The sequence below is a fragment of the Pan troglodytes genome, chromosome 20, assembly GCF_028858775.2.
Source record: "Pan troglodytes isolate AG18354 chromosome 20, NHGRI_mPanTro3-v2.0_pri, whole genome shotgun sequence".
Classification (NCBI taxonomy): domain Eukaryota; kingdom Metazoa; phylum Chordata; class Mammalia; order Primates; family Hominidae; genus Pan; species Pan troglodytes.
This window is the reverse complement of record NC_072418.2, coordinates 41,203,120-41,229,022: the sequence shown is the minus strand read 5'-3', so window position 1 is coordinate 41,229,022 and position 25,903 is coordinate 41,203,120. Positions and strand designations below refer to the sequence as shown.

Sequence of the window (25,903 nt, the reverse complement as noted above, 5' to 3'; positions counted from 1 at the left end):
GGTTATCACTGAGCATTAGGATATGAGTTCTCTCTAATAGGAGGGAGGGTTATGGCTAGGAAGAGGCAAACCTGCTTACTGAGCCCATGTTTCAGAGGGGGAAACTGAGGCATGGAGAGGGAGTGCCTTCCCAAGGTCACACTGTACTGAGTGGTAGCGTCTGGACCAGTACTCAGGCTGTTGGATTCCAGATCTGTTCTTTTTTTTTTTTTTTGAGACGGAGTTTCGCTCTGTCACCTAGGCTGGAGAGCAATGGCACAATGTGGGCTCTCTGCAACCTCTGCCTCCTGGGTTCAAGCAATTCTCCTGCTTCAGCCTCCTGAGTAGCTGGGATTACAGGTGCCTGCCACCATGCCTGGATAATTTTAGTAATTTTAGTATTTTTAGTAGAGACGGGGTTTCACCACATTGCCCAGGCTGGTTGAACCACTGACCTCAGGTGATCCACCTGCCTCAGCCTCCCAAAGTGCTGGGATTACAGGCGTGAGCCACTGTGCCTGGCCTCCAGATCTGTTCTTAACAATATTCAATGCTGCCTCAGTGTCTGGCGGGGACACTGAGGCCACAGCTGCCAGTGCCAGAGCCAGGTTGGGAGCCGGGTAACATCCAGGTATCTGCTCAAGCCAGGGCCATTCTTGCCTGTAATTTGGGGAAACTCATTCCAGGAGCACTGTTTCCTGGGGTCCTCTAAGAGAACCCACTTCCTGGCCAGGCGCGGTGGCTCACGCCTGTAATCCTAGCACTTTGGGAGGCCGAGGTGGGTGGATCACCTGAGGTCAGGAGTTCAAGACCAGCTTGGCCAACACGGTGAAACCCCATCTCTACTAAAAATACACAATTAGTTGGGTCTGGTGGCACGCGCTTGTAATCCTAGCTATTCAGGAGGCTGAGGTGGGAGAGTCCCTTGAAACCAGGAGGTGAAGGTTGCAGTGAGCCAAGATCGTTCTAATGCACTCCAGCCTGGGTGACAGAGCGAGACTGTCTCAAAAAAACAAAAAAACCAATACTAACACTCACACCTGCCAGCTTCCTCCACGCCAGGTGAGCCCAGGGAGGCCTGCTGCCTCCCCGCCCACCTAGGGGGACACCCACGCTGGCGGAGCTCTGGGAAGCACTCGGCACAGAGGGAGGGCTCAGGATGTTTGGGGCCAAGCTGACCCACAGAACCCTCACCATGCTTCCAAGATAAGCGCAATTATTACCTTCACTCTACAGATGAGGAAACTGAGGTCGAGACAGGCAAAGCCACCTGTCCAAGATCACGAAACTAGCAAATGGCATAATAACATGCTCGTTCCTCCTACAGCCTCCTTCAGCGGAGGAGCAGGGGAAGGTGATGATGGCCCCAGACACCTGCCTAACACCTCACTTCTCTAAGATTTGTCTCCTGATCTGGGCTTCTGTTTTGTCTTCTAGAAGAGCAAACCGAGTCTTGGCGAGGTGTGGGGAAGAGCAATGTCTGACTGAGCCATCTTGGGGCCTTCTCACTCCCAGCTGACGAAAACCCACTACCAAGGACAGTGGTAGTCCATTCCCCAGGGAGCTGTGACACCTGTGAACATCACCCATCCACCCACCCAGCTACTTCTCATGAAACATTTCAATCCTATATATCATATACATATACATATATATATTTTTCTTTCTTTCTTTCTTTTTTTTTTTTGATATGGAGTCTCGCTGTTTCGCCCAGGCTGGAGTGCGGTGGTGCGATCTCGGCTCATTGCAAGCTCCGCCTTGCGGGTTCACGCCATTCTCCTGCCTCAGCCTCCAGAGTAGCTGGGACTACAGGCGCTCGCCTGTATTTTAGTAGAGACGGTGTTTCACCCTGTTAGCCAGGATGGTCTCGATCTCCTGACCTCATGATCCGCCCACCTTGGCCTCCCAAGTGCTGAGATTACAGGCGTGAACCACCGCGCCTGGCCCCTTTTTTTTTTTTTTGAGATGAAGTTTTGCTCTTGTTGCCCAGGCTCGAGTACAGTGGTGTGATCTCAGCTCACTGCAACCTCTGCCTCCCAGGCTCAAGCAATTCTCCTGCCTCAGCTTCCCAAGTAGCTGAGATTACAGGCATGTGCCACCACACCTGGTTACATTTTTGTATTTTTAGTAGAGACGGGGTTTCACCACGTTGGCGAGGCTGGTCTCGAACTCCTGCCCTCAGGTGATCCACCTGCCTCAGCCTCCCAAAATGTTGAGATTACAGGTGTGGGCCATTGCGCCCAGCCCCATATATCGTATATATTTATGTACACATACACATGATAAGCACAGAGACTGCTGCAACAAATACGTCCTATGTGATACCACCTTAAGAAAAAGACCACCACCCACACTCTAATGTGAGCACCGTTTCCTAGACACACCCACCTCTCCCCAGACAGCCAACCACTATCCTGCTTATTGTCTCCAGTATTCCCTTGTTTTTTTTTTTTTTCTACTGATTGATTGAGACGGAGTCTTGCTCTGTCGCCCAGGCTGGAGTGCAATGGTGCGGTCTTGGCTCACTGCAACCTCTGCCTCCCGGGTTCAAGCGATTCGCCTCAGCCTCCCAAGTAGCTGGGATTATAGGCGTGAACCACCACGCCCAGCTAATTTTTTTGTATTTTTAGTAGAGATGGGGTTTCACCATTTTGGCCAGGCTGGTCTCGAACTCCTGACCTCAGGTGATCCACCCGCCTCGGCCTCCCAAAGTGCTGGGATTACAGGCATGAGCCACCATGGCTGGCCTATTTATTCTTGAGATGGGGCCTTGCTTTGTCATCCAGGCTGGAGTGTAGTGGCATGATCATAGCTCATTGCAGTCTCAAACTCCCAGGCTCAAGCAATCCACCCGCCTCAGCCTCCCAAAGTGCTAGGATCACAGGCATGAGCCACCACGCTTGGCTCTGTTTTTCTTTAGAGTTCCACTGTGTAAGAGCATCCACCAACAATATATTGCTGGGTTTTTGTTTTTGCTTTTTTTTTTTTTTTTCAGAGACAGGGTCTTGCTTTATTGCCCAGGCTGGTCTTGAACACCTGGCCTCAAGCAATCCTCCTTCCTTGGCCTCCCAAAGTGTTGGGATTACAGGTGTGAGTCATCCTGCTGGACCTTTTTGCCAGGTGTAGTGGCTCATGTGTGTAGTTCCAGCACTTTGGGAGGCCAAGGATCCCTGGAGGCCTTGTGTTTGAGACCAGTCTGGGTAACATAGCGAGACCTTGTCTCTATAAAAAATAATAATTGGCCAGGTGTGGTGGCTCACGCCTGTAATCTCAGCACTTTGGGAGGCCGAGGTGGGCAGATCACGAGGTCAGCAGTTCAAGACCAACCTGGCCAATATGGTAAATCCCCATCTCTACTAAAAATACAAAAACTAGCAGGGAGTGATGGCTCATGCCTGTAATCCCAGTTACTTGGGAGGCTGAGGCAGGAGAATTCCTTGAACCTAGGAGGCGGAGGTTGCAGTGAGCTGAGATTGCGCCACTGCACTCCAGCCTAGGCAATAGAGGCAGACTGTCTCAAAAAAAAAAAAAAAAGAAAAGAAAAGAAAAGAAAAAAATTGTTATGTAAAAGGCATCATTCAGGTCCCACTCTTCTGAGGCTTGCTGTCTTTGCGCAGCACGAAGCATGTGGCTCTCTTCCACGCTGATGCCCGTGGTGCCAGTTCATCTCCTCTGGGTGAACATGGCACAACTCTGCCAGTGTGCACTGGGTGCACCGAGGTGCCGGTGGTTAGGGATATTCAGTCCTCTCCTGCCATGCACGTGCACATTAGACAGAGTGCATACCTAGGAGTGCAGGAGCTGAGTCACAGAGCAGGGTCTCTTCAAACTGGACTTGAATGTGCTGTACTGTTTTCCAAAGTGGCTGCACATGGCCAGGCGTGGTGGCTCATGCCTGTAATCCCAACACTTTGAGAGGCTGAGGTGGGTGGATCACTTGAGGTCAGGAGTTTGAGACCAGTCTGGCCAACATGGTGAAAGCCTGTCTCTACTAAAAATACAAAAATTAGCCAAGAGTGGTGGTGCACACCTGTAGTCACAGCTAGTTGGGAGGCTGAGGCAGGAGAATCTTGCTTGAACCTGGGAGGTAGAGGTTGCAGTGAGATGGGATCATGCCACTGCACTCCAGCCTGGGCCACAGAGTGAGACTCTGTCTCAAAAACAACAACAACAACAACAACAACAAGTACAACAACACGAAAAAATTAAGTGGCTGCACTTATTTGTGCTCCTACAAGTGAAGTCTGAGAGCTCCCACTGCTCCATGTCCCCACCTTGGCATCCCCAGGCCTTTTAAGCTTTGCCTGTTGAGTAGGAGTGCAGCGGTGGCTCACTGTGATCTAACTGGCCCCCTACTTACTCTTGACGTCCAGCTGGGCAGCGTACTTGGTGAAGCCCTTCAGGCAGATCTTCTCGCCGATGAGGGAGAGGAACTCCTCAAAGGCGGGGCCGGCCTCCTCATTGTTGTACATCTCCTCCTCGGAGCTCTGGCCAGCCTTGCAATAGAGGATGCCCACCTTGTGCTTCCGGCAGAGCTGCAGAGGCAAGAGTGGCTTTGTGGAGGCAGGCCAGGCAGAGATGGCAGAGGGAAGGGAGCAAGGGGTATGTCTGAGGCCTTCGGCCCTGGGAGCTGCTGGGACCACTCGGGAACCCAGAGCCATAGCCAGACAGGGGAAAACAGTGTTGGGGCATGGCAGCATGTCCCAGTTGTCCCTCCCCCTCCCTTTCACTCCAGAGAAGCACAACGAGGTATCCAGGCCGCCTCTTCTCGCTATGGCGGGTGGAGGACGGCTGGTGATGCCACGCTTGCATGAAAGAGACTGTTGCCTTGGCCGGCATCCCACAGTAGGTGGACTGGGATGGGCTGAGATTCTGCAAAAGCAAAATCTGGAGGGCTCAAGGCTTATAGTCAATACCTTTTTTAGGGAGTGGGCTCCCAATAACTATGTTTGCGTTAGGTATCCTGGATCCCCCTGGTCACTGGTGACTGGGCCACGGACAGCCACCTGACCTACGCATAGCCCAATCGATGGCTCTCCTGTGACCAGGGTCAGCCTGCTGGGGTCTGCATGTGGCTGTAATTCTAACAGACTGGGAGCTGTGGGAGAGGCAAGAGAAGCAGAGGGAGCCAGCGTGTGGAGCGGGGAGGAAAGACACACTAACCCCCCACTATAGACACATATATGCATGCACACATGGGGACCTAGCAGCTATCTCACCCCCAGACAATCTCCCTCCTTTAGGAGACCCAGTTACATTCTTGCTCTTGGCACCACTAGAATTTGATTTGAATCCCTCCTTTTGCTGAAACCAGCTTAAGTAGGTTTCTGTTACTTGCAAAGAAAAAAGAAAGTGACCAAGATAGAAAAAGCTACCAGGAGTGGGGTTGCAAGGTACTGCCCCAGCAGCACCCCCACCTCCAGCCCCTGACTCACCCCTTGCTCATCGAGCTTCAGCAGTTGCTCCGTCACCTTGGGGGTGTTGAGGGCCAGCCGCAGGCAGTGGATGTTGAGCTCGGGGATGACATACTCCAGGGCATCCTTCAAGGGCAGGCCCCGCCCGGTCCCATGCTTGGTGGCTGTGGGCGTAGCATCTTCCAGGATGGAGCCCCGCAGGGTGATGAGCTACTCAAGAGAGAGAAGGGAAGGTTAGGGGGCTCTTGAGACCTAAAAAGGGATAAGAGCATAGCAGAGGTATCTTGTTTTGAAAGAGACATGCGTGATGATTGGAAGTTTGTGCTCTAAGGTCAGAAAGCCCTAAGTCTGAGCCAGAGCTTGAACCTGCTGCCTCCTGGCTGTGTGGTCTTGACCAAGTGACTTCATATCTCTGAGCCTCAGCTTGCTCTTTTGTGAAATGGGTACAGGATGGTATCGTAACCTTGAAGGGGTGTTGGGAGGATTAAATGAGACAATAATGTAAACTACCTTCATTTGTTCAACATATACTGGCTGAGTGCCTCCTGTGAGGCACTGAGTCCTACTCTAGGTGCAATGAACAAAGACCCTTGTCCTTGTGGAGCTGACACTGGAATGGGGGAGATGAATTATGTAAGGCAGTAGGGAGCATAATGAAGAAAACAGGTCCTACCAGGAGGTGGGCTCTTGTCATTATTACAGTAACACTGTATTATGTACACATTACTGTAAATGCTCAAGTAAAACACCCACCTGCCTTGAATACCGGCATCATCTTGGATCTTGAACTGTGGCACTGGTTTCAGACCAGTTTCATTAAAAAAAAAAAAAAAAAAAAAAAAAAGGCCAGGCGTGGGTGGCTCACACCTGTAATCCCAGCACTTTGGGGAGGCCAAGGTGGGCGGATCACTTGAGGTCAGGAGTTCGAGACCACCCTGGCCAACATGGTGAAACCCCATCTCTACTAAAAATATAAAAATTAGCCAGGCATGGTGGCATGCACCTGTAATCCCAGCTACTTGGGAGGCTGAGGCAGAAGAATCACTTGAACCCAGGAGGCGGAGGTTGCAGTGAGCCAAGATTGCACCACCGCACTCCAGTCTGGGCAACAGAGCAACACTCAGTCTGAGAAAAGAAAAGAAAAGAAGAAGAGAAGAGAAGAAAAGAAAGGAGGGAGGCTAGGAAAGAGAGAAGAGAAAAGAAAAGAAAAGGACAAGACAAGACAAGACACCACCAGTGATTCTAATTTGGTTGGTCTGGGATGGGGCCAGACATGCATGTTTGTATACATGGCATATTTTTAATCCTTCTCAGGTGCTTCTGATGTGCAGTCAGGGATGAAAACCTTTAGTCAAAGCCAATCACAGCCATCTCATTCCCATTCCCCAGATGTTGCTTCCCAAGTTTTTCCTATAGGCAACCATGTGATCAATTCCAGGCAATGAGCTATGAGAATTGTGCTTGGCGAGGACTTCTGGGGCAGATTTCCCTCTAATAAAAGGAAAGCCCCCTTTGGGAGGCCGAGGCGGGCGGACCACTTGAGGTCAGGAGTTTGAGACCAGCCTGGCCAACATGGCAAAACGCTGTCTCCATTAAAAATACAAAAATTAGCTGGGCCTGGTGGTGCATGCCTGTAATCCCAGCTACTCAGGAGGCTGTGGCAGGAGAATTGCTTGAACCTGGGAGGCAGAGGTTGCAGTGAGCCAAGATTGTGCCACTGCACTCCAGCCCGGGTGACAGAGCAAGACTGTCTCAAAAAAAAAAAAAAAAAAAGAAAGCCCCTTTCCACCTGCCCACTTCTTTGTGTGATGGGCAGTGGTATGAGAATGAAATGTTTGGAGCTGTGGCAGCCAGACTGCAATCATGAGGAAAGAGACAACAAAAAGTCACAGAAGTTAATCCTTGCAGCTGCCTACATCCAGACTTATTAGATGATTAAAATAACCTCCCTTTGTTTTAGCTATTGGTAGTCAGGTTTTCTATCGCTTTGCAGCCAAATAAATGTCTAACTTATATACCTTAATAACAAGTCACATTTATGAAGGTGCAGTTCACTGCACTGTGCTCCAGGTACTATAGTAATAACTGTACGTATAGGTCTGTTCAAGGGAGGTTTTATCTCTGATTTACAGAGAAGCAAATTGAAGTTCCAAGAGGTTATGTGCCTTATCCAAGGTCACCACAGCTGACAAAATGGCAACCAAGATTCCAACCCAGTCCTGACTTCTCCAAAGCTCGTGGTTTGTTTTGAGATATATATATTTGGTATGTGTATGGTGAGGTATAATCCAAATATATAAAGTATACAGGCCAGACACCGTGGCTCACACCTGTAATCCCAGCACTTTGAGAGGCCGAGGTGGGCAGATCACCTGAGGTCAGGAGTTTGAGACCAGCTTGACCAACATGGGTGAAACCCTGTCTCTACTAAAAATACAAAAATTAGCCGGGCGTGGTGGCGCATGCCTGTAATCCCAGCTACTTGGGAGGCAGAGGCAGAAGAATCGCTTGAACCCAGGAGGAGGAGGTTGCAATGAGCTGAGATCGTGCCATTGCACTCCAGCCTGGGCAACAAGAGTGAAACTCCGTCTAAAAAAAAAGTACATAACACATAGATGTGAGGCCGAAGAAAGTATCAGAAAGCAAATACCTGGGTAATCACTATCCAAATCAAGAAATGTATTTCCAGCACCCACAGCCCATTTGTACCCCTTTTTCCTCAAAATTAACTCTATCCTGACTTTCAACACCATCATTTATTTCTGTCTATTTTTGAACTTCAGGCAGTTTGTATTTTTTTATTCTTTTTTTCTTTTGAAGACAGGGTCTAACTCTGTTGCCCAGGCTGGAATGGAGTGGCACAATCATGGTTCACTGCAGCCTCGACCTCCTGGGCGCAAGAGATCCCCTGCCTCAGCCTCCTGAGCAGCTGGGACTATAGGCATGTGCCACCATGCCTGGCTAATTTTGTATATTTTTGTAGAGACAGAGTCCCACTATGTTGCCCAGGCTGGTCTGCAACTCCTAGGCTCAAGTGATCCTCCTGCCTCGGCCTCCTGAAGTGCCAGGATTACAGGTGTGAGCCACTGCGCCCAGCCAGGCAGTTTGTATTCTTTTGTTATCTAGCTTCTTTCTCTGAATGCTACATATATGAGCTGCAGCTATGCTGTTGCGAGAGGCTGACGTTTTACTCCTTTTCACTGTTGATGAGCACCAGAACTGCTTCCAGTATTTGCCAACTGTGAATAGTGCTGTTAGGAACCCTCACAGAAGCACCTCAGTGCACATGAACACCTTTTCTTTTGGGTTTATGCCTAGGATAGAAATTGCTAAATCACCAGGCATGCTAATCTTCAATTTTACTGAACTGCCAAACAGTTTTCCAAGTGGTTGTACCAATTTACACCCCACCAGCCCTGTCTGAGAGCCCCTGCTGCTCCACATCCTCACTAATACCAGCTCATGCTTGTAGCCACAGCATGCTGCTGGCCACCAGGTTATGCCATGCACTGGACCAGCACCACACCAAGAACGCACAAAGAAAAATCCCTCTCCAGGGGGCTTGTTACAAGCACCCAAAGTACACTTGGGGCTGTGGTTTAAAGACTAAGGAGGAGGCCAGGTGCGGTGGCTCACACCTCTAATCCCAGCACTTTGAGAGGTCGAGGTGGGCGGATCACTTTAGGTCAGGAGTTCGAGACCAGCCTGGCCAACGTGGTGAAACCCTGTCTCTACTAAAATAGAAAAATTAGCCAGGCATGATGGCTCATGCCTCTAATCCCAGTTACTCAGGAGGCTGAGGCAGGAGAATCACTTGAACCCAGGAGGCGGAGGTTGCAGTGAGCCAAGATTGTGCCACTGCACTCCAGCCTAGGCGACAGAGTGAGACTCCGTCTCAACAAAAACAACAAAAAGACTAAGGAGGATAAGTATTAACTGCAAAAACATGCTTGCCTAAGTCGACAAACACAGGAGGTGGCAAAAATAACATGTCATGACTTCACCTCTAAGCACACAACCCACCCTCACCAAATAGCACCTGGGCGAGAGGCATGTGTGGAAGGAATAGAATGATCCCACTTCTGGCCCCGGTAATTAACAAACAAACAAATCTCTCTTATCACAAGCACGGTAGTGTCGAAACCAATCATGAAAAGCAATGATGTTGGGGGCTTTGCCCTGTCAATCTGAGTGGCCCTGGGGTTGTGGGTTTCAGTTAAGACCAACAGGATCAGTGTCTTTATATCTTACTGACACTGTCCCACAGTGCCCTCTGCTGGGAACGAGGGACAGCACGGACCAGAAATCTTCCTTCTTCCTCCCTGGAGACGGGTGACTTACAGTCACATTTTGGCTCTGACCACCTCATCGGCGCGCACTACTTGAAAAACTCCTTTAGCACTGGGGACAGTAAGTGGGACACTGGCAGGTCATGAGTGGCCACCTCACTCTCCATCTGGTCACCCCCACCATCACCTCCCACCTGGACAGCAGCCTCCTCCAGGTCTCCCTGCCCCTGCCCTGTCCCCAGTCCATTCTTTCTACAGCTGCCTGAGTCAGATCACAGCCTTCCTCTGCTCAGAGGCTGAAAACATCTGGCATCAGCTAGACGAGGGCAACAAATCAAGTGAGCTGTGAAAGGCACACAGTACCATGCAAACAAGGAGGTTCCAGCTGGTACAGGTTATCCCCACTCACTCCTGACTCAGACGTACTCCCCGCTTGACTCTGTGCTGGGCGGCAGGTGTACCCTTCAAGAACATTTCCTAGGAGGTTACTTAGGAGGTGGTCTGCCTGGGTTTGAATTCTAGCTCTAGCTCCTCCCTAGCTATGTGACTCTGGGCAAGTCGCTTAATTTCCCTATTTCCTCATTGATAAAATGGGGATAAAAATGCCTGCCTCAAGGCAATGAAAGGATTAAAAAAGATCCGTGCATAATGCTTAGTGCTGTATCTTGGGTATAGAGTGAGAGCTCAATGTGTGCTAACCATTATTATCTGTAGATGTGTGTTAAATGTTTATGGACAAAGCCACATGCATAGTTAATAGTTTTAAAAATATTATTTCTTTTTTATTTATTTTGTTTTTGGAGACAGAGTTTCGCTCTTGTCGCCCAGGCTGGAATGCAATGGTGTGATCTTGGCTCACTGCAACCTCTGCCTCCTGGGTTCAAGTGATTCTCCTGCCTCAGCCTCCTGGGATTACAGGTAGCTGGGATTACAGGAGTGTGCCACCATGCCCAGATAATTTTTGTATTTTTAGTAGAGATGGAGTTTTGCCATGTTGACCAGGCTGGTCTCGAACCCCTGACCTCAGGTGATTCACCTGCGCAGGCCTCCAAAAGTGCTGGGATTACAGGCGTGAGCTACCACGCCTGGCAATTAATTTATTTTTAATAGAGATGGGGTCTTGCTACGTTGTCCAGGTTGGTCTCAAATTCCTGGGCTCAAGCAATCTTCCCGCCTCAGCTTCCCAAAGTGCTGGGATTACAGGTGTGAGCCACTGCACCTAGCTGAGTTTTAAATTTTTTAACCTTAAGCAGGAAGCTACATTTTTTGCTTTTCCCCCTACTTAACAATATGCTTTGGAGATTGTTCATTTAAACATACACACGGCCAGGTGCAGTGGCTCATGCCTGTAATCTCGGCATTTTGGGAAGCCAAAGGAGGAGGGTCACCTGAGCTCAGGAGTTCAAGACCAGCCTGGGCAACATAGTGAGATTCTGTCTCTAAAAACAAAACAAAATTATTAGCCAGGCATGGTGGTGCATGCCTGTGGTCTCAGCTACTTGGGAGGCTGAGGCAGGAGGATCGCTTGAGCCCGGGAATTCGAGGCTGCAGTGAGCTATGACTGCACCATTGCACTTCAGCCCAGGGGACAGAGTAAGACCTTGTCTCAAAAATAAATAAGCAAATACACACAGACACACACACAGTCAGATGTACCTATTGAACAAAAACGGGTCACACTTGCTTTTTTCACTAATGAAACTTTCCTTTTTCTACTTTGCATACTTATGTATTGTCTAAGTTCTTAATAATGAGCGTTTGGTACTTTTTAAATAAAAAAGAAAAACCAATAAAATAAAAATCCAAATCTCTAACCCTATCAGAACTAAAGCCTGTCAAAAATCACGTGTTCTAGGCCAATGAGAACCACTGGGCCTTGTGGGGGGGTGCCACGCAGTTCCTGGCTGGTTGCCGTCCCCACTCTGTCCCCAGTGTCCTGGGTGAGACAGTGCCAGAGAAGGGACCTGAGACAGGGCAGCCCTGGCCTGGCGCTCATCCTGTCCAGGCTCTCTGGGGTTTGGACAAGCAGTGCCAAAGCCCAGCTCCAAGTCTGTTCCTGCCTTGGTGGGGAGCCTGGCACTGCCAATGCTCATATCCCATCTGCTGGGAGATGCGGGTCCACTCGAGACTGTCTGCTTGGTGGCCGGGGACGGCCATCTGGGGCAGGCTGGCTGGCTTGGAAGGCAGCCCAGACCTCTCGCTCTGGCCCCTATGCCCTAGTTTACAGGACCCCAAGGCATGTGTGTGTGTGGATATGAGAAGGACAGAACCCCATCCGTGAGCTCAACCTATGCTTCCCAGCATGGGGCTCTGACCTCCCGGGAAGGAACATCAGCTGCAACAGTGGTGCCGATCATAATCACTTCCAGTCAAGTGTTAGGTCCCCCACTGCCTGCTTGATATGTGCAACCTCACCGAGCCCACAACACAGTTCTGTAAGCTGAGAATTTCCAAGGGGGAAACTGAGGCTCTGAGAGGAAAGGAGCCATGTGCCCAAGGTTCTAGAACTGCTGAGTGGTCAAACTAGGACTCACAGGACGTCTCCAACCCACGGAGCATGGCTCCGCCTCAGAACCTCTGCACTGGCTGTTCGCTCTGCCTGGAATGCTCTTCTTCCAGTTGTCCACACGGCTCCCTCTCCCCTCCTCTAGGTTTACTCCAATGTTACCTTCCCAGTGATGCCTCCCTTGACCTTCCTGTTAAAAATCTAAGCACCTGGGCCGGGTGTGGTGGCTCATGCCTGTAATCCCAGCACTTTGGGAGGCTGAGGCGGGTAGATCACCAGGTCAGGAGATTGAGACCATCCTGCCTAACACAGTGAAACCCCGTCTCTACTAAAAATACAAAAAATTAGCAGGGTGTGGTAGTGGGAGCCTGTAGTCCCAGCTACTCAGGAGGCTGAGGCAGGAGAATGGCGTGAACCTGGGAGGCGGAGCTTGTGGTGAGCAGAGATCACGCCACTGCACTCCAGCCTGGGGAACAAAGCTAGACTCCGTCTCGGGGAAAAAAAAAAAAAAAAAAAAAAAAATCTAAGCACCTGCCACACTCATCATTCCTCCTTGCTTTGTCCCCCACCTTGTCACCATGGGAAGCACCTACAGCATAATTTGCTAAGGTGTTCTGCGTCCTTTTGTCTCCCCCTCAAACACCCAGTCTCACGAGCATCTTTGCTGCCTTGTTTGCTACAGTACCCTCCATGCCCAGCATAGAGCTGGGACGGGGGAACGCTGAGCAAATGTCTGTGGAATGGATGGATCCCAGGCCTGTGGCTGTGAGACTCAAAGAGTCCCCGTGCTGTCATCAGGGATGGATCAGAGTCCCCCACGGCTAGTTTTGTAGGTGCTGGGGGTGGGAAGTGGACGGGAGCAGGTACACACTGGGAATGGCATCAAGCCAGTTTCAAACTTAGTGAACAGGAAATTACAGCAAAAAATTATATAACCCAGTATCCATGCACTAAAGTCTCACGACTCTCAGCATGTGTGACATAGTCTGGGTTTTTTTTTTTTTTAATATTATACGTTAAGTTCTAGGGTACATGTGCACAACGTGCAGGTTTGTTCCATAGGTATTACATGTGCCATGTTGGTTTGCTGCACCCATTAACTTGTCATTTACATTAGGTATTTCTCCTAATGCTATGGTCTGGTATTTTTTATTTTTTAGAGACACGGGTATCACTATGGTGCCTAGGCTGGTCTTGAACTCCAGGCTTCAAGCAATCCTTCCGTCTTAACCTCCTACCCCAAAATGCTGGGATTACAGGTGTGAGCCACCATGCCTGCCTATATATTGTATTTTCTTTTTTTTTTTTTTTTTTGAGATGGAGTCTCACTGTGTCACCCAGCCTGGAGTGCAATGGAGTGATCTTGGCTCACTGCAACCTCCACCTCTCAGGTTCAAGCGATTCTCCTGCCTCAGCCTCCTGAGAAGCTGGGATTACAGTCACCTGCTACCATGCCTAGCTAATTTTTTTTTTTGTATTTGTAGTAGAGACAGGGTTTCGCCATGTTGGCCAGTCTGGTCTCGAACTCCTGACCTTGGGTGATCCACCCGCCTCAGCCTCCCAAAGTGCTGGGATTACAGACGTGAGCCTCCACGCCCCGCCTATTATATTTTCATTACGAACAAAAACACAAACGCTAGCACTGAGTTGGTTGAGCTCCTAACTCATGAGTGGGTCCAGTGTGCAGTCTAAGCTGACTTAGTCAAAACCCAGAGGCAGCCGAGTGCGGCGGCCAGAACACAGGCAGGCACCCTGCCCTGCCACTCCCTGGAGGGTGCTTTGGGCAAGTCTCTTAACCTCTCTGTGCCTGTTCTGTCATCTGTAAATGAGGACAACAGAGTCTTCACCCTAGAATCGTGATGAGATTTAAGTGAGTTAATAGATATAAAAGGTATAGAATATTGCCTGACACACAGTATAAAGGAGATTTGCAGTAATAATAGCCTTAATAATAAATATTTTATATATACGTATGTGTATGTATATATTTTTGAGACCGAGTCTTACTGTGTCACCCAGGCTGGAGTCCAGTGGTGTGATCTTGGCTCACTACAACCTCTACCTCCTGGGTTCAAGAGATTCTCATGCCTCAGCCTCCCGAGCAGCTAAGACTACAAGTGTGCACTAATATACCCAGCTAATTTTTGCGTTTTTAGTAGAGACAGGGTTTTACCATATTGGCCAGGCTGGTCTCGAACTCCAGGGCTCAAGGGACCCACCTGCCTTGGCCTCCCAAAGTGCTGGGATTACAGGTGTGAGCCGCTGCACCCAGCCTATTTATAAGTATATGACTGTAGGCGTCATTTCACCACCCAGCAGTTGCCCATATGTCCTAAAACAGCCAGATGCAGTGTGAGCTGTCACCTCTCATTCTGCTCTGGTGCTCATCTAGCCAGAAAGGTGGGTAGAGGGAGGAGAGGGCTGGGGAGACAGAGGCTGGTGACCACCTGTGGTTTGGCGCACATGGTTTTAGGGCTGCCTCTTCCTGGCTACTGCAAAGCCTCCGCGCCATCCCGTTCCCCCAACTCAGTGGGAAGGTCTTGGTCAGGGGATGGGGCGAGGGCACTCCGAGCTGCATCTGCCAGCCTGGATGAGGTCCAGGACTTGGCTGGCCCCACAATCAAGTCCTTGGCAGCCTCAGCCTGCTAGGCATCCATGTCTGGGCAAAGGCCAGGCCCAAGGGGCTGGGGCAATGCAGGCTGAGGGAGACCCATTTTGGAGGGCCTGCCTAGCTGGCAAATGCCACTTTTCTGAAAGGTCTTCCTTATTTGGGTCTTCTGGACCTCTCTGTCATTTCTGCTTCCCTGGGTCTCCTCTTTTTGCTGAGGATCTGCCCTGCCTCCTCCTCCAGGGAGCTCTGGTGGAACTGTCAATCACAGTGCCTGGCCCTGCCCCTGGACCCAGGGCTAGACCGGGCAGTTTCCTCTACCACCCCTGATCACAGCGACCGGCTCAGGACTTGGGCTTGTGATCTAAAGCAGAGCCAGAGTTCTTCCCAGATAAATCAGTGTAAGCCTTTTTTTTTTTTTTTTTTTTTTTTTGAGATGGAGTTTTGCATGTGTCACCTAGGCTGGAGTACAATGGCGCGATCTCAGCTCACTGCAACCTCCGCCTCCCGGGTTCAAGCAATTCTCCTGTCTCAGCCTCCCGAGTAGCTGGGATTACAGGTGCCTGCCACCACGCCCAGCTAATTTTTGTATTTTTAGTAGAGACGGGGTTTTACCATGTTGGCCAGGCTAGTCTCGAACCCCTGACCTCAGGTGACCTGCCTGCCTCGGCCTCCCAAAGTGCTGGGATTACAGGCGTGAGCCACTGCGCCTGGCCAGTCCAAGCCTTTTGGATGAGACGGTGCAAAGATTTGAGCAGCCCATCTCCATGTTCCCATGACATGGTGAGAGCTTGTTAGTGGCAGAAGAAAATGACACTCGCGATGCAAAAAGCAGAGCCAAGCAGAGAGCTAAAGAAGCAGAGTTCTGGCAACTGCATTTGAGTCTCTAAGTCCAGCTATGCCTGAAGCTTGCCCTACCCCTAGATTTGCAGTTACATGAACCAATGAATGCTATTTCTGACTTTAGCAAGTTAGATTTCTGTCACTTACAATTTAGAGTCCTAATAGAGCATGGGTGCCCCAACAGGCCTTCCCCACTAGCCACAGCTGACATTTAATCCAGGGGAAGGCCTCCAGCCAGGACCATGGGCTTCTCTACTCAGAATGGAAAGTGACACATTGGGAGTACCTTGAGCTGATTGGCATAACAGCAGTACCTGTGGTTGAGAGTCCCCAGTTCCTGTCCTGCCTGAGGCTTGTTGCCTTAATTCTTTCCATTATGTAGGACACCTCATGTTCCTAAAATGATCCCTTACCTTCCCTTTTATTTCTTATGCTTATTAGAGTTAATCTCTTGCAAACAGGTTTTGTAATGTTGGACTCTGAAGTCAGACACCCTGGACTGAAATCTTGGTCTGGCTACTAATTCACTGATCCTATATAAATCATTTAATTTCTTTTTTTTTTTTTTTTTGAGACACAGTCTCACTCTGTCACCCAGGCTGGCAGGCTGGAGTGCAGTGGCATAAACTCAGCTCACTGCAGCCTCTGCCTCTCAGGTTCAAGCAATTCACCTGGCTCAGTCTCCCCAATAGCTGGGATTACAGGCGCCTGCTACCACACCTGGCTAATTTGTATTTTTGGTAGAGATGGGGTTTCGCCATGTTGGTCAGGCTGGTCTTGAACTCTTGACCTCAAGTGGGCCACCCGCCAAGCTTCCCAAAGTGCTGGGATTACAGGCGTGAGCCACCATGCCTGGCCAGAAGTCATTTAAATTCTGCGTCTTAGTTTCTTCCTCTGTGAGATGGAGAGACTAACAGGATTGCTCTCCCGGGGTTGTTGGGAGGATTCCATGAGATGAAGCTGGGGAAGCGTTTGCCCCTAGAACCTGGCTCGAGATGTGAGTGGCTATGATTTCTTTAATAAGAACGAGAGTGATGGGACCTACCTCGCGGGTCCGGAAGATGATCCTGTACTGGTACTGAGGTCCATGCTCCTTGTGGTCTTCCAGCTTCTCCCGCTTAATGCTCACAGCCACTGGCCCCAGCTTCTCATCCACGCCAAAGTAATTGGCATGTTCTAAGAAGGAAGAGCAGGCGAGTTCAGGCTCAGCTGTCTGGGAAGGAGGGGCCCTGATGCCCAGCAGGCCTGCAGACAGGGCGACCAGGCAGGGTCCTGTGCAATCTGGGATGCTGGTCACGCAAACCTCATGCCTGGTCACAGACACCCCCAGTGGAGAAACTGTAAGAGGCAAAAGCTCACCTTACTGTACCACCTGCCAAGCCACAGAACTTTTCTGAGCCTCAGCGCTCTCATCTGAGAAAACAGGACCTTGATGCCACCCACAGTTCAGAGAGCGGATGTGAAGGCAAAATGAAGCTACAAATATGAAACGCTTAGTACAGTACATGGCATGCCATCAACCCAGCATCACTGTGATTAATCCCGTGTTTGCAAATGGTCCACTTGGTTTAACTGCGGATTAGCCCTTGTGAAACTGTTAAGTAAGATTCTAGAGAGCCTCCTCACACCTGGGCTCTGCCCCTTAATAGATGTCTGGCCCCAGCCAAGTCGCTAGATAGCATTTTCAGCCGTAAAGTTAAAGGTGGACCCAGCCGTCAGCACCGTGCCAGGCACATAGTACGCACATGATGAGTGTTGGCAATGACCATCCCCAGTTGTTGGTGCCTGTCAGGGACCACGATAGGGGCCCCTAGGCATCACCTTTATCTCACCATGTTTCTTTACCTAGGTAACTTCAACACTGCTTTTTTTTTCTTCTTCTTCTTCTTTTTGAGACTGTTGCCCAGACTGGAGGGCATTGGCGCGATCTCGGCTCACTGCAAGCTCCACCTCCTGGGTTCACTCCATTCTCCTGCCTCAGCCTCCCGAGTAGCTGGGACTACAGGCACCCGCCACTGCGCCCGGCTAATTTTTTATATTTTTAGTAGAGACAGGGTTTCACCGTGTTAGCCATGATGGTCTCGATCTCCTGACCTTGTGATCCGCCCACCTTGGCCTCCCAAAGTGCTGGGATTACAGGCGTGAGCCACCGTGCCCGGCCAACACTGCTGTTTTTTCCCTTAGGGTAACAGAGGCTTTAGCCAGGCATGGGACACGCCTCCTGCTCCCTCCTCTACCTGACAGCTGCCTCCTCTTTTTTTCTAAAACATGCTGCTATCTTATAACCCTTCCAGGCAAATAGTTCTTCCTGATGTATAACCCAAGTATCTCATGCTCGTGTGGGTATCCGCCAGCGGTCTGTCTTGATCCAAGTCCACAAAGTTAGCATCTACCCACCACCGGAAATTGTACTGGTACATTGAATGTTTAACTGATGGTTCTTGTTCTCATGAGATGCTCTTGGCAAATCAAAGGCTAATCTAAGGGCAAAATACTGTGTGGTAATTAATGGCCCCGATCAGAACAGCATCTGCAGGGGGTTCGACAATCTCCAGTTGATCAGAGAATAGAATAAACATTGTACTCTACAGATCACAGATACCAGCTTATTCCTGAAGCAGCTACAGGGGCTGTTGCTTTTTCCATCAATGCATATCTAGCTCCTTGCGAATCCTAGCATATAGTAGGCACTCAATAAACACTGACCAATGACTTATTTACTAGCTTTGACAAAGATTCTTTGCTTGGCCAAACTTTAGTCAGGCTTTGGAATCTTCTCCTAGGCCCATCTGTACACCTCCTTGTAAAATCTAGTTTTAACAAAGAACCCTGCGCAAAGTCAGTTTAGCAAGAACCCTGCCCCCCAACCTTATCCTCAATATCTGGACATCTTCAACACCTGATCAAGCTCTTCATCTTCCACCATCCAAAGGTGATGTCTGATCATCCTGGCGTGTCATCAGCAACATTAGGTTGGTTTAGCCAGAATCTTCCTTACCGCTGACATTTCTTCTTAATAGTTTCTTCCATGCACTGATCCCCACCCTGCTTCTTGGCTATAAATTCCTACTTGACTATGCTGTATTCAGAGTTAAGCCCAATCTCTCTTCCCTACTGCCAGACTCCGCTGCAGTGGTCCCTATGCCTGCTGTGATGGTTCTGAATACATTCTTTACTGTGCTTTAACAAATATTATTGAAGAGTTTTTGTTTTTTGAGACAGGGTATTGCTGTGTCATTCAGGCTGGAGTGCAGTGGTGCAATCATGGCTCACTGTAACCTCTGCCTCTAGGGCTGAAGCGATCCTCCCATCTCAGCCTCCACAACAGTTGGGACTACAGACATGCACCACCCCACCTGGCTAAATTTTTAACCTTTTTTTGAGGTCTCACTATGTTGCCCAGGCTGGTCTCTAACTCCTGGGGCAAGTAATCATCCTACCTCGGCCTCCGAAAGTGCTGGAATTACACTTTCAGGGAGCCCTTGTGCTTGGCCAGAACGTTTTTTTTCTTTAACAGCTTTCAGGGCTACAAAGAAATTTTTAAAAAGAAAACGGCTTTTTTTTTTTTTTTTAAAGCTCCATGATGAGTACTTCCTACCTGCCTAACAAAGAACTAAGTATTTTAATGTATAATCTTATTTGATCTTTATTTGATCCACATTCCTTTCATGTACGTATTTGTACGTGTAGGTTGAAAAGAATGTGTTCTTTGTTGGTTAGATACAAAGTTAATACATATACAGTGTAAAATCAAGTTTTCATTAGGTTATCTAAATCCTCTAAATCCTTATTTTTCAGCTACTAGATTCTGTCAACTTCAGAGAGACCATCTGTGCACTTCTCCCGCTATGGTTGTGAATTTTTCTACTTCTCCCCGTAGCGTTTTTTTGTTTGTTTTGGTTGAGGGGACAGAATCTCACTCTGTCGCCCAGGCTGGATTGTGATGGTGCGATCTCGGCTCACCACAACCTCTGCCTTCCAGCTTCAAGCGATTCTCCGGCCTCAGCCTCCCAAGTAGCTGGGATTATAGGCACCCGCCACCACGCCCAGCTAATTTTTGTATTTTTTAGTGGAGATGGTCTCACCATGCTGGCCAGGCTGGTCTTAAACTCCTGACCCCACGTGATCTGCCCGCCTTGGGCCTCCCAAAGTGCTGGGATTACAGGCATGAGCCAATGCGCTCAGCCAGCCTGATCCATTTTTTAAATCTAGGTACCCCTAAACCAAGTTGCCAGGTATACGAAGGTTCACAACTACCAGAATTTCTTGGCAAACTTTAAGAAACATGAAATGGCCTCCTTAGTTCCTCTAAAAGGTGCTTTCAACCTTTACATCTATTTCATGTGATACTGACATTGCCTCATTGGCTTTTTCCTTGTAAGCAACTGTCTGGAACTTTTTTTTTTTTTTTTTGAGACGGAGTCTCGCTCTGTTGCCCAGGCTGGAGCGCAGTGGCGCGATCTTGGCTCACTGCAAGCTCTGCCTCCCGGGTTCATGCCATTCTCCTGCCTCAGTCTCCCGAGTAGCTGGGACTACAGGTGCCCACCACCACGCCCAGCTAATTTTTTGTATTTTTAGTAGAGACAGGGTTTCACCGTGTTAGCCAGGATGGTCTCAATCTCCTGACCTTGTGATCACCCACCTTGGCCTCCCAAAGTGCTGGGATTACAAGCGTGAGCCACCGTGCCCGGCCTGGAACTTCTTTTTTATCCCTTTCTTTTCAATCTCTGTGTCATTCTGTTTGTGCATGTGATATTGATATAATCATCTTCATTTGTCACACAGTCTGAAGGGTAAAACCTATCACGTGGATCAGCTATGGAACAGATACCCCAAACCGAGGGCTGTCTGACTCCAAGTTGGAGCTCCAGTGTCCTGTGGGATGACTTAACTGACATTTGTTATGTTTGACAAGGACATTACTTTAAATATTTTTAAAAACTAGTTGCTGTGAGCTGGGCGTGGTGGCTCACGCCTGTAATCCCAACTCTTTGGGAGGCCAAGGTGGGTGGATCACCTGAGGTCAGGAGTTCGAGACCAGCCTGGCCAACATGGAGAAACCCTGTCTCTACTAAAACTACAAAAATTAGCTGGGCATGATAGCGAGCGCCTGTAGTCCCAGCTACTCAGGAGGCTGAGGCAGGAGAATCGCGTGAACCCAGGAGGCAGAGGCTGCAGTGAGCTGAGATCGCGCCACTGTACTCCAGCCTGGGCGAGGCGACAGAGCGAGACTGCCTCAAAAAAAAAAGAAAAAGAAAAAAAACAACAAAAAAAACCTAGCTGCTGTGGGGTACTAGCTGCTAGTACTTCGTCTTTTTTTTTTTTTTTTTAAGAAAAGTCCTCTATTCTTGGAAAAGAAAAACTTTGTCTAGCTAAAAACCTGCATTTCCCAGCCTCTTTTGCACACAGGTGTGGCCACTAAGTGCAAGTAGTTGGACCGGGCTTCTGAGAAAGCTCTTTAACGCATTTATGCCGGAGGCTGCAATTTTTTGAATTTTTCCACGAGTAAAAATTCATACCCTGGCAATGTCCTTGAGCAGTAGGCTATAACTCCCACATGCTTAGCGTTCCAATAATGAAACACTAGGCATAAGGGCATAAGGGGGTTGACCTGACAAGAGGTCTGCCTTTTTGTCCTTACCCTTTCCTCTTTTTCTCTGCCTGGAAACACAGATGTGACGCCTGGCACTCCAGCAGCCATCGTGGTGTGGAGCAGTGGGGGATCGTGCCATGCACTAAGGCTGACGTTTCACTGATGCTTAAGACTGACCATACCAGCCCTGGGCTGCTGAACTCTGGATTTCTTCACAGGAGAGTCCCTTCTATGTTGTTTAAGCCTGTTACTAGCAGTTACAAGCAATTCTCTTTTTTTTTTTTTTTTTTTTTGAGACAGAGTCTCACTCTGTCACCCAGGCTGGAGTGCAGTGGCATGATCTCAGCCCACCGCAACATCTGCCTCCTGGGTTCAAGCGAGTCTCCTACCTCAGCCTCCCAAGTAGCTGGGATTACAGCCACATGTCACCATGCCTGGCTAATTTTTTTGTATTTTTAGTAGAGATGCGGTTTCACCATGTTGGCCAAGCTGGTCTTGAACTCCTGACCTCAAGTGATCCGCCTGCCCCAGCCTCCCAAAGTGCTGGGATTACAGGCGTGAGCCACTGCGCCGGGCAGTTCCAAGACTTTTGTATTCGCTGCTCTGTTCTGGGAACAGTGCCTGCAATTTGCACATGGTGACTTTAGCTTGGTACTCAAACTGCACCTGCCTCGGAGGCCCCCTCTGACCATCCCCCACTGGGATCTGCCCCCACCCTCCGACACTCCATTTCCTTCTTCCCTGCTGTACTCTTTTCCACTGCATTTAGCACCCTACAATCCCTTGTGTATTTTTCGTATTTATCCTGTTCTACGTTTGTGTTACCCATGAAAACATTAAAAGTGCTAGGAAGACAGAACATTTGTTTTAAGCTGGTTGATACTACATCCCCAGGCTCTAGAGAGTGCCTGGCACTGAGCTGTCCCCAAGCCCATATGTGCTGAGTAAATGCAGAGCTGTGTCCTGTAGCTCAAGGTTTATGGAGTGCTGCTGTGTCAGACACAGGGCTGAGGCCCGGGTGGCTCTGCTCACCGGATCTTCACAGCCCTCCAGAAGGGAGGTCTCTGTTCCCGCCACATCCTCAGTGCCAGAGCAGGGCCTGGCACAGAGTGAATGAATGAGTAGTGGGGGTCTCGGAGGCAAGCCTCGGCCCACCCAACCTTCCCACCCAACCTTCCCACCCACACGCCATCCGTCACCTTTGCCCACGAAGTAATCCTGGTAGTAGCGGGCGCCCAGGTCCACATGCTCGATGCTGTACTGCCGGGGCCGACTCTGCGTCCGCTGCTGCTCCTTGGGCACTTCCAGCACCGAGATGCTGGCGTTGGTGCGGTAGGCGCTCAGGGCGGGCTCTGCCAGGTGGCCCTCGCCGCTGCTCGGGGAGCCCACGGAAGCCCGGGAGAAGCTCACATTGCGCTCACACTCGCCCCCGATCTCATTGCGGAAGTGCGGGCAGCTGAGCAGCAGGTCGTTGCTGTTGTCATCGCCGAGGTCCTGCTCCAAATTCTCCTTGCAGTTTAGGTCCTCTGTGCTGGTGAAGGCCGGGTCCAGGCCTCCGAGGCTGTGGGCCCGCGAGGCCGTGAGGGAGGCCATGGCCGAGGCGGCGGAAGCGGCCGAAGCACCCGTGGTGGTGTTCCGCCGCTGCGACACCGACACCCTGTTGGCGACCGCCTCGTTGAGGTCGAACAGCATGCTCTGCACGTCGAAGTGGGCGAAGCTCTTCTGACACACCCACGGCCTGCTGGCTTCCGGGGGGCTCCGGCCCTCGTCGGCCTCCCCCGGGGAACGCCCAGCCTCCCCCTCGGGTTTGCTGCTCCTTAGCTTCCGAAAGATGGACGAGTCCACCGTGTCCCCGCCGCTGAGGCCCCGCGCAGGTTTCTTCCGGGCCTTCTCCTTCTCCTTCGTGGGCTGCAGTGGCAGGAGGCTGTCCTTGGCGGGCTGCCCGTTGTGGGAGTCCCCCTTGGCTCCGCCGCCGCCCCCCATGAGGTGTGGGCCAGGATCTGCCCGGAGGAGCTCGGTGAGGGCCTGGCAACCCCGGGCGTCGGGCTGCTCGCTGCGGAACTCGTTCAGGATGTCGAAGAAGCTCTGCTCGGGCATGCCCTGCACGTCGATGGACGAGGTACTCCCATACTCGCGGAAGAGGGGCAGCGCCCCCGTGTGCCGGGCCCCCCGCGGCTCCCCCGCGTCCTCCGCGTCACACTCGCTGAGGGTGATCTCGCTGCTGCTGCGGTGCCGAAGGGGGAGGAAGGCCCTGCCGGGGGACCGGGGCCACCCGTCCTGGAACTCCACGTCTTTGGACCTTCTCCTGGAGAGTCGGTGGAAGGCTTTGGACCCTGAGGAAGCCGGGGTGCTGGTGGGGGGCTGTCCGTTCTGTATGCTCCTCATGGAATGGGCCATCTTGGTGGCCTTTGTGCCATCTGTGTCCTGGGAGGGGCTTGGGTTGCTGTGCTCTCTCAGGGCCTCCCGCTTGGGCGGCCAGTCGGCCACCCTTGCGCGCACGCCCATCTTGGGCATTGCGGGAGTGGTGGGGCTGGGGCGGGTGGTGGCGGTGGCGGTGGCCGGGCTCTCGCCAAGAGGCTGGGACATGCTGCCATTCTGGGCCCAGAATCCCAAGGGAGCATAGTCCCCTGTGTGTGGCCCAGGGAGGACATCGCCCACCCTGGCGCCACAGCTGGCTGCCAGGTCCACACCATCGCTGGGGATGGCCCGATAGGTGGTCATAGTCCACGGGCACTGGAGTGCTGCTGGCCCCGTACGCTGTGGTGTCACTCTATGGGGTCCCCCAGCCCTCAGCCATTGTTCAGGGCAGCCAGGCCCAGGATGAAGGATGCTGGGCCCTGAAACCTGACAGGAAGGTTGTGAGCCTGTGGAGTCCAGTTCTCCACCATCGCTGTGCACAGCTGAGCCAGGACAACCTCAGGAAGCAGGTGCTGTCCTGGGGGCTCCAGACCGAGTGGCTCAGTAGCACAGAGCAGGCAGTAGCTGTGGTCGCCCGCCAGCTGGAGGCAGCAAGGATGTTGTCCTCGCCATGCTGAAATGGAAGAAAAGGAAAATATGAGCTGCGATGGCCGTGTTACTGCTCCCAGAAAGTGGGACATGTGACTTTTCTTGACAGCCTTACTCATTAAAAAAATCTTTTTATTATGGAAATTTGCAAACATACTCAAAAGCAGAGAGGAGACTGAGTCACCCATCAGCTACAACAACCACTATTTTCCATTCCCATTTCATCTATTCACCCAGCCTTGTGACCTTCTTTGTTTCTGATAGAATGTTTTAGAGTAAACCCCAGACATCATTTTTTTTTTTTTTTTTTTTTGAGACAGAGTCTCGCTCTGTCACCCAGGCTGGAGTGCAGTAGAATGTGCTTGGCTTATTGCAACATCCACCTCGAAGGTTCGAATGATTCTCCTGCCTCAGCCTCCCAAGTAGCTGGAATTCCAGCATGCGCTACCATGCCCGGCTAATTTTTCTTATTTTTAGTAGAGACGGGGTTTTGTCATATTGGCCAAACTGGCCTCGAACTCCTGGCCTCAGGCAATCCCCGCCCGCCTCAGCCTCCCAAAGTGCTGGGATTACAGGCATGAGCCACCATACCTGGCCAGACATCAGGTCATTTCACCCATAAATATTTTAGCTTTTATCTCTAGTACATAAGATTTAAAAAACAAAATTACAGTAACATTATCATACTCATCTAAATTAACAAGAATTCTTTAATGTCATGCACTACCCTGCCTGCATTACATTTCCCATCATTGTCTCGCAGGTGTCTTTTGTGAGCTGGTTTGTTCGAAATCATCCTCTGCTTATGCAGGTATTTTCTCAAGTCTCCTCTACTCTACAATGGCCACCTTCCTTTATTTTGATGCTCTTTACTTGTTGAAGGAAAGGGGTCACCTGTCCTGTGGATTTCCCCACTTTCAGGATCCCTGAGGTGCCACTTAACATGTTCCTCTGCCCCCTGTATTTCCTGTGAACTGGTGGCTTCATGCAGAGGCCAGACTATTGTCCACCTGCTCTGTTGTTTGCTCAGCTCAGCTACTCTGCCAGAAAGGAAGTGAAAATGACAGATGAGTCAACATGAGCACCAGTGGAGTTTGGGGAGGAAAGCCGCAGAAGGAATGTCTCCAGAAATCCGTGTGGTTACTGCAGACTATGACTGGGTAAATCAGAGCCCATCACTTTTTCACTGAGATCTCCCCAGTGACTACTTACTGCATTAAAACACCATCCAAACTCCTTCCCCTGCTCCACAAGCCCCGCAGGATCTGGCTTCCATGTCTCTCCCCATCCCTGACTAAGCTCTGATCATACTGGCCTTCTTTTCTGTTCTGATGCACCAAACCTTATCCAGGACATCTGATATCCTTCCTCAGTCCTTCTTGGGGCTGGTTCCTTCCCATGATGTCAGTTCTTCCATGGAGACTTCCGGCTGGGCACGGTGGCTCACACCTGCAATCCCAGTACTTTGGGAGGCCAAGGCGGGTGGATCACTTGAGCCCAGCAGCTCAAGACCAGCCTGGCCAACATGGCAAAACCCCATCTCTACTAAAAATACAAAAATTAGCCAGGCATGGTGGCATGTGCCTGTAGTCCCAGCTACTCAGGGGGCTGAGGTAAAAGGATCGCTCGAACCCGGGAGGTTGAGATTGCATGAGCCACGATCAC

The 25,903-nt window shown here is 50.5% G+C and overlaps 1 protein-coding gene across 7 annotated transcripts in view; it reads right to left on the bottom strand.

Annotated features, from left to right (window-relative positions):
- SIPA1L3 (signal induced proliferation associated 1 like 3) overlaps window positions 1-25,903 on the bottom strand; it is a 310,057-nt gene that overhangs the window by 119,627 nt on the left and 164,527 nt on the right. For all 7 annotated transcript variants that reach the window (XM_024351291.3, XM_524247.9, XM_024351290.3 and 4 more), the window contains 4 exons: window positions 22,432-24,263; window positions 16,685-16,815; window positions 5,415-5,603; window positions 4,340-4,514 (listed from right to left, as the gene is read on the bottom strand). In XM_024351291.3, the coding sequence (XP_024207059.1) occupies window positions 4,340-4,514; window positions 5,415-5,603; window positions 16,685-16,815; window positions 22,432-23,953 (2,017 nt within the window). In that variant the 5' untranslated portion in view covers window positions 23,954-24,263. The remainder of the gene's footprint in view (window positions 1-4,339; window positions 4,515-5,414; window positions 5,604-16,684; window positions 16,816-22,431; window positions 24,264-25,903) is intronic.